The 14,374-nt window shown below is 39.8% G+C and overlaps 1 protein-coding gene across 1 annotated transcript; it reads left to right on the forward strand.

Moving 5' to 3' along the window:
• The first annotated feature begins 6,044 nt into the window (after window positions 1-6,044).
• On the forward strand, window positions 6,045-13,622 carry LOC131349251 (C-type lectin domain family 4 member E-like). The gene is made up of 5 exons (XM_058384783.1): window positions 6,045-6,276; window positions 8,270-8,464; window positions 12,820-12,944; window positions 13,012-13,118; window positions 13,220-13,622. Exons 1-5 carry the CDS (start codon window positions 6,084-6,086, stop codon window positions 13,371-13,373), a joined length of 774 nt encoding a protein of 257 aa, XP_058240766.1. The 5' UTR covers window positions 6,045-6,083; the 3' UTR covers window positions 13,374-13,622.
• Window positions 13,623-14,374: the final 752 nt, after the last annotated feature.

A 14,374-nucleotide genomic window follows, 5' to 3' on the forward strand; every position in this document is an offset into this window, starting at 1 on the left:
AGGTTGGTCAAAACATTTTTTCTCTGGCATGTTTTTTTATTAATAAGTAAGTTTTGAATTTATTGCAATCCATTTTGAGGATCTCAGAAGTAACATATTTATTACTTTTTTTTTTTTACTGCTACCGTATTTGTCACGTAATACGTAGTCAGGTGGAGGCAAGTGCAGTTCAGGGCTTAAATAACAATAGCAAACAAATCCAAAACGCGAGGCAAGAGCATGGTCAAAAACAGGCGAAGTTCAGGCGATGTACAAACAGTAATCTGTAGGGTAACACTTGATCAAAAACTAGTCAGCAACAGAGTACTGATACGAGAGTAAGTACAGCTTGGTAAAGTCAGTGCAACAGAGTACTGATACGAGAGTAAGTACAGCTTGGTAAAGTCAGTGCAACAGAGTACTGATACGAGAGTAAGTACAGCTTGGTAAAGTCAGTGCAATAGAGTACTGATATGAGAGTAAGTACAGCTTGGTAAAGTCAGTGCAATAGAGTACTGATATGAGAGTAAGTACAGCTTGGTAAAGTCAGTGCAATAGAGTACTGATATGAGAGTAAGTACAGCTTGGTAAAGTCAGTGCAATAGAGTACTGATACGAGAGTAAGTACAGCTTGGTAAAGTGCAATAGAGTGTCAATGAATTTTTTTAAATGAAGGCTCTTTAAATACTGTGTAAGTGTGTATATTTTGGCACACCTGTGCTTAAGAAAGTCACCACTGGAACGTTTGTGTGTTCTGGGAGCTGGAGTTTGTGTCAGCCATATTTGTAGGCTGCAGTGATTGCTCAGAGTTCTCTGCCCGCTGAGTTTGTCACCACTCTTTGTAAAAACTCACTTTTTGCATGTGTAATTTAGCACTGTAAAAGATTCATTTAAAATACTTAAACATGACTTACAGTAGCTGTTAGTTTGTCATGTTTAATCTTTCTAAGCCTACTGATCTTTCATAACCAGTAACATTGTACCTGTATTACATTGTTATGGGGACAAAACACAGTTCATTCTGAAACGTGGTGGACTGAAATAACCAGAGAGCCTGTTCTAAACAAACCAGTAATTCCTACAGGTTGGTTTTTATGTTTTTATGGACTGGGGAGGAAACAGTGTCTTTCTATAGTACAATCAACACTTACACTGAATAACCAAGTGAAATTTGATCCATTTAATTCCCTTTAAAGGAAAAAAACAGACTTACCAGACTGACTTATACCAATATTTCTATATAGCTAGAAATGTACCTGGAAGAAGAGTGTGTAACAACAGCTCTAGACATATAATTAAGTGAAATTTGGGCATCACAGCAGAGTCCTAAAAAAGTACTTTCATCAGAGTTTGTGTATAACTGATGTACTTAAAAGTCTGTTTGGCCAGAGTTTGTGTATGTCCCTAAAATGCACATATAAAATACTGTCCCCAAAGGTATGGTAAAAAGTCAGGTCTTTAAGGAAGTGTTTAATTGAAAATATCAAGTGATAATTGTAATGAGGGCATCACCAGCAGTGCAACCATGTTTTTCTTTAGTCTCTAGACCCTCTAGAAAGGCATGTCCCCAAAGGTGGGGTATTGAGTCTGGCGTCCCCATTTTATAGTTAAGTAGGTATGCGTGTGTGTGTGCCCTGACGTGCATGGATTATATACAGCAGATAAGTGATGAGTCAGTAAACTGACCATATTATTTGCATAAATAAGGCACTGAGAATGAAAAGCTGTTGTCTTCTGAACTACTGAAAACCTGTCTTTTTACTGAAATGCCCACTTCCCCTTTCCAATGTTTGCTGGATTTTTTTCTGTGACAGATCCTTGACAGAATTAAACCACGGGGCCTTTGTTTTAATTTCAATGTCAATCACACTTTTTTTTTAAATAACCTAAGTAAAAGAATACTATCAATAAATTAGTGACTATTTCTATATATCACTAGATTCATTCGTTTTTTTCCCTTTGGGCCAAAAAATGACAGTCCTATGAATGCTGGGTTTTATGTATCGGTAACCATAACAACTCTTACCCCAGCAAGAAAATAGTAGTAGTTTGAGAAATTTAACTAATGATTTTAACCCCAAAGATGGACAGCTTCTACACCTCATCTCATGGGAAGTGGGGGACGATTTGCTGGACCACTCCCAAGTTGAACACAGTGTTCCTGTGTTGTCTGTTTTTGAGTGATTCAAGGTTTTAAATATATAAATGTACTAAAAGTGTTTTTATTCCTCTTCTAGGACTCAGCACTGCAGAGGTCAGATGTTACAGACTGACTGCAGCATGTGTGATGCTGCTGTTTGTTCTCATGATGACTGCAGTCACCGTGCTGTGGGTCAAACTGGTTACAGAGCGCAACCTAAACAAGCAGGAGAGAGATGAACTTCAGAACCTAAATGAGCAGTTAAAACAGGAGAGAGAGAAATCCCTGAACCAAAGTGAGCAGTTAAAGCAGGAGAAAGATGAAACTCTGAAATTAAGTGAGCAGTTAAAGCAGGAGAGATCTGCAGCTTGGAAGAAGTTGAATGCTTTTGGTGAGCAAATATTGAAAGCTGCATATAACATGTTCAAAGTAGAGACTAAATTTCTCAGACAATTTTGATACATTCCACTATTTATAGCCTGGCAGTGTTTTTACTTAGTACTTTAGGACAAGTTGTATCAGAATCTGTTAAACCCTACTGCTATGTAAAAATAAAGAGTATGGAAATTTACTGAATGTTATTGCACATGTCCTACTGTCAGATATGCAGGACAAGCTGAGATGGAAACACCTTGACTCCAGTTTTTACTACTTCTCTGATATGAAGAACTGGACTGAGAGCAGACAGGACTGCATAGAGAGAGGAGCAGACCTGGTGATCATAAACAGCAAAGAGAAACAGGTGTGTGTGTGTGAGAAAGAGAGAGAGAGAGAGAGAGAGAGAGAGAGAGAGAGAGCGAGCTCACATTACTTTCTTATATCATGCTACCAAATGTACAGGAATTCATTGTGAAACAGCTGCATGGGAGTCGGAAATGGATTGGTCTGAGTGATGGAGAAACAGAGGGAAAGTGGAAATGGGTGGATGGCACAGTACTGACCTACAAGTAAGAGAATACATGTATATCAACAATCCTAATTTATTTCTTGTATTTGTTTATTATTTCTTCACTGCACTAATCAGATGAATGAACCTAGAAAGTGGTGTTTCCTGTTATATTCTTATTTGTCAAAGATCATTCTGTTATGTCAACACCGTCTAAGGGTGTTGAGCCAAAGTTGTGGAACTGAAGGCAACTGAACATTAAATAAGATACACTATTTTGCCAAAAGTATTCGCTCACCTGCCTTGACTCGCATATGAACATAAGTGACATCCCATTCCTAATCCATAGGGTTCAATATGACGTCGGTCCACCCTTTGCAGCTATAACAGCTTCAACTCTTCTGGGAAGGCTGTCCACAAGGTTTAGGAGTGTGTTTATGGGAATTTTTGACCATTCTTCCAGAAGCACATTTGTGAGGTCACACACTGATGTTGGACGAGAAGGCCTGGCTCTCAGTCTCCGCTCTAATTCATCCCAAAGGTGTTCTATCGGGTTGAGGTCAGGACTCTGTGCAGGCCAGTCAAGTTCATCCACACCAGACTCTGTCATCCATGTCTTTATGGACCTTGCTTTGGTCACTGGTGCACAGTCATGTCAAGAGGAAGGGGCCAGCTCCAAACTGTTCCCACAAAGTTGGGAGCATGGAATTGTCCAAAATGTCTTGGTATGCTGAAGCATTCAGAGTTCCTTTCACTGGAACTAAGGGGCCAAGCCCAGCTCCTGAAAAACAACCCCACACCATAATCCCCCCTCCACCAAACTTTACACTTGGCACAATGCAGTCAGACAAGTACCGTTCTCCTGGCAACCGCCAAACCCAGACTCGTCCATCAGATTGCCAGATGGAGAAGCGCGATTCGTCACTCCAGAGAACGCGTCTCCACTGCTCTAGAGTCCAGTGGCGGCGTGCTTTACACCACTGCATCCGACGCTTTGCATTGCACTTGGTGATGTATGGCTTGGATGCAGCTGCTCGGCCATGGAAACCCATTCCATGAAGCTCTCTGCGCACTGTTCTTGAGCTAATCTGAAGGCCACATGAAGTTTGGAGGTCTGTAGCGATTGATTCTGCAGAAAGTTGGCGACCTCTTCGCACTATGCGCCTCAGCATCCGCTGACCCCGCTCCGTCAGTTTACGTGGCCTACCACTTCGTGGCTGAGTTGCTGTCGTTCCCAAACACTTCCACGTTCTTATAATACAGCTGACAGTTGACTGTGGAATATTTAGGAGCGAGGAAATTTCACGACTGGATTTGTTGCACAGGTGGCATCCTATCACAGTTCCACGCTGGAATTCACTGAGCTCCTGAGAGCGACCCATTCTTTCACAAATGTTTGTAAAAACAGTCTGCATGCCTAGGTGCTTGATTTTATACACCTGTGGCCATGGAAGTGATTGGAACACCTGATTCTGATTATTTGGATGGGTGAGCGAATACTTTTGGCAATATAGTGTATATCTTGCTTTCAGGGACTGGGGTTATGAACAGCCAGATAATTACAAAGATGAGGACTGTGCTGAGATTGGCTTTCCGGCAAGTTGGACCTGGAATGACAGAGCATGCTCTGACAGGCAAGGCTGGATCTGTGAGAAGAGAGGTGGTGTGTGAGAAATAATAACATGTTGACAAATAAATCAATTTGTTTTGCTTGAACAAATCAGACAGGAGGACAATGATGTGTGTTCATGTTTTCTTCCTCTTTTTCATCACATCTATTGATTACTCTGCTTCTATATAATATATATTATATATTATATAAACTCCTATATGTACATGCTTGAAGTGTGATGTTTGTTTATCTGTTTGTTTTAAACATTTAGGTTTATTACGTTACTATTTTTGTTCGATTGTCCTTCATGATTGTTCAAAACTTCATTGCCAATAAATTCATTAAAATGAAATCTATGAATAAAGAATTATTTGAATGAAATAAAGAATAATTTTGTCTATATATTGTTTTTATTCCTCAATTAACAATTTTTTAAAATGTGTTGAGTAAAAAACAATTTCCTTGTTTTATTGAAATGCATATCACTAAATTTCATTGTTTTGCATGCTCTTGTTATCAGATGGATAAGTGATCACAGAAAACCATTGATCTGTGATTATTATCTGGTAAAACTCACATACGGTCAAGCTGTTCTAGTAATATGTCCCAATCATATTCTTTACTCTAGATCCAGTCAAGAAAAAGAATAATAACATTTCCAACAATTTACTCAAAGGCTATCTGGGTTGAAATGCCCCCTGTCTGTCAGAGATAATCACAAGAGTTGTTGATCTTTCGGCTGCTCCCTACTCCCAAGAGGGGGTGCCACAACAGACCAACTGGTATAGGTTTTACACCGGATGCCCTTCCTGATGCAACCCTCCCATTTTATCCGGGTGTGGGCACGGGCTGGGAATGTAAAAAAAAATAAAATTCTATCTTTTGTTGAGTTTGTAGGTCGTGTTTCTGTCTTCTGTCTCCAGTTTGATGTCTACACCCTCAAAGACTCCACCACCTTCTCTACATGCTTTTTTAAACATGATTATATCATCAGTTCACTCAGAGACATCTCTTTCTAAAAGAAAAAAAACAAGACAAAGCCGCAGAATCTCTGTCTGTGTAACACAGCATTTTGATTTATGTAAGCTACGATTTTGTTAGTTATTGGGGCTATAGATAAAAAAAAAAAAAGGGTAGTGACTATTGTGTGGTGGTACAATAGAGTCATCTGCAGAATGAAGAAAGAGAAAGTTAATAAAAAATAATATATTATGTATTAAAAACATTAAAATGGAAAAGAAATTGACTGTATAAAATATATAAAATGTGTATATTTTATTATAATGCCAATATAGCAAACATTTAAAGAAAACCTTTACAATATGCCGCATGAGAGTTTATTCTATTATTCTACTTGATGATTTCATCATTTTAACAGCATTACACAAGCATCATTTCCTAATTCGTCAACCACAATAAGTCACCCGTGTCTTTACAGCCTACACACATAAAGCAGAGTTTGATGGATGCAAACACTGGCAATGTACTTGAGATCAGAGATGTCTGAGATTGCTGATTACATGAACTACACTGAAAAAGGAGGAGAGCGTGTAGAAATGGTGGTGGACATCTACGACAGCGTGGACGCTGTTAAAGATTACAAACCTAATGCAGAGACAGAAGCCTTGGATGTAAAGAGCCTAGAGGCTGAACCCACAGGTATGAACAAAACTTCTAATTGTTTGGTGATAAGGCGAGGTTTTCTGTGAAGAGACATTTTTATTTATACAATATCTTTATATATATAAATTTATTATTATATAATATATTTATACAATCTCACAATCATATATTGATACAATAGAATATGGCTTTAGCTGCAATTTTCTTTCTTTTTTTTTTAGGGTCAAGGACATGTGAGGGAATGACTGTTTAATAGCTGTTGTTTAATACATGTTGAATAAATGTTTTTTTTTTATGTTGTTTGTTTGTTTTTTTGCAATGATCTCAGGGCCACTGTTTTAAACCTTATGTGGTAATATTAGCAAATAAAAGTTACAGTACGAGTACGTAAGCTAGGTATAATGTAAATATGAAAATATGCAAAATCTTTTCTTTTTTTAAAGTCATTCTGAACTGCATTGACATGGCATTTAGATGTAACAAAACAATTCACATTCATCACAATGTCTATGGTGTGGTGTGATGTTAAAAAATAACTGCTTCACAAGAAAAAGCAGAAGTACGAAGTCCTGGATTGCTTAAGACAGATATCTGCCATTAAAATGAGGAAGAAAAATAAACACGTGTTACTTTCAAACAGCAATTCTTTATTCGTCTGAGATTCCAGTCAATGTTGATATATTATGTATCACATAATTGCTGCGAAACACTTATTGTCTGTCACACAAAAAATTTAATTCATACACAGCCTCTGAAATAGATTATAAGAATATAAGGAAACAAGAAAGATACAAGACGTAATTTACAAAATCACTAAGAGTGCAAAATGTTGTGCGTGTTATAAAGTGCAATGGAAACATGAAAGACATGCATGTGCAATGTGCTGTAGAGGTAAACTGTAGACTCTGGTGTTTTTGTTTGCATTGTGTATGTGTGTACAGTATGAAGGATAGTGGTAGTTAGAGGGTAATGTATGTCTGCAGTTGATGGATATTGTTCACAAGCCTAATGACATAAAACATTTTTTAGCCTTTAGCATGCCAGAGGTGCTTTATTGGGTTCTGGTGGCTGAGGAAGCCAGAGTAGTACACTGATTTTCACTGAACTTTTGAGATGATGTCTGCTTTGTAACTTGGTGCTTTATCATGCTTCTTATTATAAGATTATTAAAATGTAGACATATTCTAATAATGATAAACTTCTTTCATTCAGATAAAGCTCAAGTGGGCCCCAATGTGTGCTAAGAAAATTTTGTCCACACTATTACACCACCAGCAGCAGCTGGAACTGTTCACACAGGGCAGTTTGGGGTCATGAATACACACTGGTGAAGAAATCATCAGAATTCAAGATTTATCAGACCAAATATTTTTTGCTGTTGTTTTTATTTCGGTGATCTTGAGCTTTAGTGCGTGTAAGTTGCATCACTGTTTAAGTCCTTGCTATTCAAAACAGTTGCCTAAAGCTGGTTATGAACAAAATTTTTAGTCCCAGACACAAAACTCTACAACGCAATACTTACCAGCACTCATTGCAACATCACTGAGACATCAACTTCATTGCAACAGTAATGTTTAAAAGTTCAAATGTCAGAATGTGGTTGCTGCTGCTGCTGCTGGTCACCTTAAAGCCATCAAAAAGAGCACAGCACAGTACAGTAGAACCAATATGTAAGATAAACAAGGAGAAAAACAGATTTAAAAGCAATAGCAGCAGAAGGAATATCTCACTGGGGATCTATTATGAGTCCATGTTGTGCTGATTGATAACATTAGCTTTCTTCTATTGTAGGTCTATTGTAATAGGATTTTTGTAGTTCACATGTCTGTTAGAGGGATTTAATTGGGTTTATATTGTGCATAAAAGATTATTAGATTTGTTTGATTTTCATGGCACCTTCAGTGAGATTTTTAATTGTAATGTTTTTTTTATGGAGGCTAGAATGTAGCTCTGGATAAGTGTGTCTGCCTCTATTTTTAATACTCAAAGAAAAGAAAATAATTGTGCATTTGTATTCATTCATCTCTAGGAGAAACTGCATGGTGCAGACATTACAGATTGACTGCAGTGTGTGTTGTGATGCTGTGTGTTCTCCTGCTGACTGCCATCACAGTGCTGTGGATCAAATACAACAACCTGAATAAAGAGAGAGACCAGTTACAGTTAGAGAGAGATCAGTACCACCAAGAACTCTCTAATCTGCACAGTGTCCTTTCAAACCTGGGTAGGTGAATACTGTGTTTAAATGAAATGTTGAAAACTACACCAGGTTATGTATGTAACCCAGTTCCCTGAGAAGGGAACAAGACGCTGCGTCATGACTGATGCTATGAGAACACTTTGTCGAGGAAGTGTGTCTGAAGCTCAGTGTGCACACACACAAATTCATTGGCTTGGATAGGACATGTGACAGAGGAATATGTGCCAGCATGTCCATATAAGGGCATCAAGGTCACATCCATTCAGCTTCCATTTGTCTGACAGAAGCACAAGAAGACTCAGGTTTCTTGAGGAACTTCCTTTGTTCTGGCTGAATACCTATATGAAAATAGGCATCCTTGAGGTCTACCATCACAAACTATTTCTTGGACCTGATCTATGACACAATCAGTTTTATAGTGAGTATCTTGAACCTGAACACCAACTACTGCCAAGCTGTCTGAAAGAGGTGTCAACCTTGTGTTGATTTATTAGGGAAAAATGGGAGCCAGGGGTGGGGCCTACCGACACCCAAAATGCCAGAAGCAGCGGGGAAGAAAGTAGGGAAAACCTCTCTAAGGAGGATGCTCCCAGGAACCCTAGCCCTCGGGTGTCAGGATTCCTTCATGGCCCACCTAGCCGAGATGACAGATCTCAGGTCAGGTCTCGCCTGATGAGCCTGGGCCCGAGTGGGCTCTGGCTTTTCACTGCAGTGTGTCCTTGATCCCTGTAAGATTAAGCCACAGGTGCCTCTTCGTGGCAACTAGGGCAGCTATTGAATGGCCTATGGTGCAGGCTGTGTGCTTTGTGGCATGGAGCGCAAGATCTGTGGTTTGACGCAGCTCAGAGACTGCATCAGGGCTCAGTCCCTCACACTGGTCAAGCTCCCTCAGCAGGTCAGCCTAGTAGGCCTGCAAAACTGCTATGGTGTGCAGAGATGCACTGGCTTGGCCCGCTGTCATGTAGGCCTTCCCCCCAAGGGCTGAAGTGGCTCTACACAATATAGGAAAGAGATAGCTCACAAGCGTCTCTTCCACCTAGTGCATAACCATGTTCATCCAACCCCATAATGGCTGAATAATTAGAGGAGGCCGGGGAAAAAAGGTGCACCGATTATGGGTTCTTCTAGGACCTCGATACCGCAGTATGGAGGTCTGGGAAAAATGGCAGCTGTCTGTGTGAGAGGGATGCACGGCCCGAAGTCAGGAAGCGGTCATCAAGCATAGAACTCCTCAGGGCCGGATGCGGATAAAGACATATCCACTTCCGGGTCAGGAGAAATCGATGGCGAGCTCCTGGAGCAGAAATGCGGACATCGTCAGGAGAGAGGACAAGAGAAAGGGAAAGACCTGTCTCTTGTTCCGCTTCTGCTAACTCCAGCTGTGACTACGAGGCGCAGAAGCGTGGCCAGTAAACAAAGCCAAATGGGATCGGAGTTTTCGAGGAGGAAATCTCCCGTAATGCACACAGCCAGATCACTCGAGCCGACCGGGCATGCTCCTCACCCAAACAAACCACACAAAGAGTGTGTGTATCATCCTCCATAATAACACCTGTTAAATGTAAACATAAATGCACACACCTGTTAAAACTCTTAAACGCCATACCTGTGGACAGACAGTCAACACACATACAGCGGAGCCCTTCCTGAAGACAAAAAAAGCTGAATGGATGTGACGTAGATGCCCTTATATGGAGATGCTGACGTGTATTCCTCCGTCACATGTCCTATCCAAGCCAATGAATTGGCGTGTGTGCACACGAAGCTTCCTCAACAAAGTGTTCCCATAGCGTCATTCATGATCCAGCATTGAGTTCCCTCGAAAGGGAACTACTTTTTATCTACAAATTATATTTCATTTATTTTTAACTCAAGTCATTGCTTGTAAATAGGGAATAATACCAAATAGTACCAAATAATCAATAAATTGCAAATAAATTAAGGATTTCACAGTTAATCCTTACCAGTTGGTTGTTTTTGCAATAGATTTTGTGACTTTTTTTGTTGTTTTTATTCAGTTATACTTTTAAGGTTGCTCTTGTGAGAAATAATTTTTGCAAAAGGTGTCCCTGGAAAATTAGTGTTTAATCAAGAAAATGCCCTAAGTGTTTAGAAAGAATAGATATTTTGTTGTCAGTTTTCAGCTTAAAAGCCAATGTGGCTGACATCACAGGGCCAGGTTAGGCAGAACACCACCATATATCAGCCATTCAATAAATCTTCATAAAGTTCACATTCACAGCTCTATACATTTAAATTTTGATTTAGTTGCATTTCTAGTTCCTCTTGTTGTACAAATATGGAGCCCCTTACTTCCATAGTTCTCTTTTGAGGGAACTCAACGCTGCGTCATGACTGATGCTATGGGAACGCTTCATTGAGGAAGTTGTGTCTGAAGCTAATTTGTAGGTTGGATAGGACACGTGATGAAGGGAATATGTGGCAATAAGTCCACATAAGTGCATCAGTGTCACATCACTCCAGCTTTCTTTGTGTTCAGGAAGCACTCTGTGTATGTGTGTCGATTGTTTGTCCTGTCTGTCCAGGCTAGGGAAAAAGAAGATATTTAAATATTAGGAGAAAAAAGGAGAGATTTTATGGTGATCAAGAATTTTAAGAGGTGTGTGCATCTGTTTTATCACGGAGGACGACACGCATGCTCTTTGCATTGTTTGTTTGGGAGAAGAGCATGCCAGATTGGCTTTGGAGAGAGCCGGCTGCGTGCATTGAGAAAGGTTTCCTCTCCATAATCCCCAATCCTGCTTGGCTGTTTTTTCTGCCCAAGCTTCTGTGCCTCGTGGCTTGGGTTCTGCGTCCACAGAGGCGGCGCGGCGGCTTAGATCATGGGGTTCTCAGGTTAAGTTGGCAGAAGCAGAACAAGAGATGGCAAGAGAAGAACACTTTCTCTTGTCCTCTCCCCTGACTCTGATATCCGGTTTCGGGAGCTTGCACTATGATTTCTCCTAACCCAGAAGAGTATATTTTGTTGTCTGCATTGGGCTCTGAGGAGCTCGAGGTAGACGAGGAGGGGCATTCGTCGCTTGAACTGCCACCATAGTCAGTGGCATTTGAGGAGCTCCTCAATGTTTTAATGCGAGCTGTTGTTAAATTAAATTTAAATTGTATCTGCGTCCAATTTTAGACCTGCAGGCTCTGAGCTGTGCACTGAAGACATTCAAGTTCAAGATACTCATGCTCAAACTTAGCACATCCCAAATCAGGTTTGAGGACTGGTTTGACCTCAAAGATGCCTATTTTCATGTAGGTATTCTGCCAGAACACAGGAATTTCCTTAAGTTTGCCTTTAGGGGCGAAGCATACCAGTATTGTGTTCTTCCTTTTGGTCTAGCTCTGTCACCATGCACATTTACAAAGTTCATGGATCCTGCCCTGGCACTGCTGCGTCTCCAGGACATCCATGTACTGAATTACCTGGACCACTGGTTCATTCTGGCCTAATCAAAGGCCATGGCAGGCAGTCATCAGGATGCTGTGCTTGCCCATATGAGGTATCTAGGCCTCAAGTTGAACCCAGAGATGTGTGTATTTTCTCCTTCTCAGAGGTCTACCTTCTTGAGGGTAGTTTGGGATTCCACCACAATGCAGGCATGTCTGTCTCCTGCTCAGGTGGCTTCCATACTGTCAGCGGTGAAAGCTATTCAGCTAGACCAAAGCCTAACTATCACTGTGGCGCAGAGAGTGCTTGGCCTCGTGGCAGCCAACGTTATCCCTTTGGGTGTGCTTCACAGGAGGTCATTCCAGCTACGGCTCAGGGGTGCAGGCTTTCATTGCCTGGAGATGGGACATTGAGCATTGAAACACTTTCTCCCACACCTCAGAGGCTACCTTGTGTTGATGCTTACAGACAGCACTACTGTAGTTTCTTAAATCAATCATCAGGGCAGTCTGCGTTCAGTAATGTTATGAGTTCTTTTGTATGCATTTCGTTGGCAACAGTTTTGCTGGATTTAATTAATTAATGAATTGGTTAATTAATTTATTTTTACTATTTCTTTTTTCTTTTCACACTAAAAATGAAGTGTGATTAAAAGTGCATTCACACAACATTGCGTTGGTTTATAGGTTTTAGATTTTCTATTTGGCACTTTTATTAGCAACATTTAAGCAACTTTATTATTGCAGTTCATCCAAAATTCTCAAAATATTATTGACATTAAAAAAAAAAAACCCATTAATTTCCGTGTTGTCTTGTGTAGCTTCGATTTACAATAAAATGAGTTTTTAAACATGTGGAAAGTAAATTAAAGCAACATGAGTGCTGTCATGAAACCAAGTGTTAAAGAATCCCTGAATAATTATGAAAATTCATTATGTTATTGAAAGAGTACATCAATGTTTGTGGAAATATTCTTTACAAGGATGGAGATTTTTCAGCACAAGCATTTACAACATTTCTACTGAAAAGAAGAATTGGAACAAGAGCAGACAGGACTGCAGGAACAAAGGAGCAGATTTGGTGATCATAAACAGCAGAGAGGAACAGGTGAGAGAGAGAGGGGGGGGGGGGGTAAATGAGTTTCTATATTCATGTTGTACTTTTACAATTACAGGAGTTCATCAATAAAAGTTTTGGTGGTACTCAGGCTTGGATTGGTCTGACTGACAGGGTAACAGAGGGGGAATTTAAATGGGTAGACGGCTCACCACTGAACACTAAGTAAGACATCAGTGAACTGAAATTTACCCATGATGCAGTTTTCTCTGTCTGAAGCTTCAGATGTTAATTAATAGTCATTCTGAATTTCTCTGTGTTTTCAGGTTCTGGTGGGACGGAGAACCAAATGATTTTAAAAATAGAGAGGACTGTGCTATAACAGGCTATGCAGAAGCTAAGTCTAACATGTCAACCTGGGCTGATTTTCCCTGTGACTCCTCTGTAGTTGGGATTTGTGAGATGAAAATGTTTAACTGAGCAGATGGGAGTCAGTCAGTGAAACTGAAAAAAAAAAGAAAAACAACTAATTGAAGGTTGTGTCTGTGCTTGCTTTCCATTTATTCTCACAGCAGCCGCTATCAGGTAGCTTGAATGATTCTGTGTAACAGTCTTCTGAACATTTAAAAAGAAGATTAAATTTAAATCTATGTTTACTTACATTCTAAAGAAGAGTGAGTTTATGTTCTAAACTTGACCAAGAAACTTAAAATAATTAGGGATGCACAATATTTATCGGACAGATAAATTATCGGCCAATGTGGGTGAAAATGACTTCATTTTTTTTCTCCGATAAATAAATCAAATCCGATAACTAGATACGATAAAGTACACTTGCTGGTAAATCGATCAATCAGTCTGATTTATCTGAGATTCATCCGCTTTCCAAGTGCAAGTGACTGCAGCTTTGTACTGCAGTGACTCTCAGTGTGTGTCGCGCTCATTAGGACATTATCTGTGAACATGTTTTCGCCAGTCTGGAAGTTTTTCTCGGTGGCAGAGGAGGACAATACCATTGCTATTTGCAACGCATGTTCAGCAAGGATTCTGAGAGGAGGTAAAATGGCATCAAGTTTTAACACAACATATCTTATTTCTCAAGAGTTGGGTCGTCATCATGGCGAAGCAGTATTAAAAGAATATGAAGCACCAGCAGCCGATACTAGGCCTAAAACACGCATCAATGTCCCCGTTAAGCAGGTATTTGAAAATTGTAAAAAGTTTTCCAGAGACAGCAAAAAGGCAAAAGCCATAAACAACAAATTCATGGAATTTGAAAATATGAAAATTAAAATAATGAAAAAAAAAATGAACTTATTGGTAATCAGTATCAGAATCGGCTATGTGAAGGACTTAATTATTGGTTATCGGTATCCGTATCAGTTTAACTTTTTCATATCGTGCATCCCTAGAAATAATATACTGCCCACTTCTACATTACTGTTACTGTGTCTTGGTCTCTGTTATTATTTTTAACCAGT

The sequence above is a fragment of the Hemibagrus wyckioides genome, linkage group LG29 (assembly GCF_019097595.1).
Source record: "Hemibagrus wyckioides isolate EC202008001 linkage group LG29, SWU_Hwy_1.0, whole genome shotgun sequence".
Classification (NCBI taxonomy): domain Eukaryota; kingdom Metazoa; phylum Chordata; class Actinopteri; order Siluriformes; family Bagridae; genus Hemibagrus; species Hemibagrus wyckioides.

Bases quoted from the DNA above. Each gene is read 5' to 3' on its own strand.
- LOC131349251 (XM_058384783.1), top strand. From the start codon at position 6,084: ATGCAAACACTGGCAATGTACTTGAGATCAGAGATGTCTGAGATTGCT. The intron at 8,465-12,819 runs GTAGGTGAATAC...ATTCTTTACAAG, and splicing joins CAGTGTCCTTTCAAACCTGG to GATGGAGATTTTTCAGCACA. The intron at 12,945-13,011 runs GTGAGAGAGAGA...TTACAATTACAG, and splicing joins TAAACAGCAGAGAGGAACAG to GAGTTCATCAATAAAAGTTT.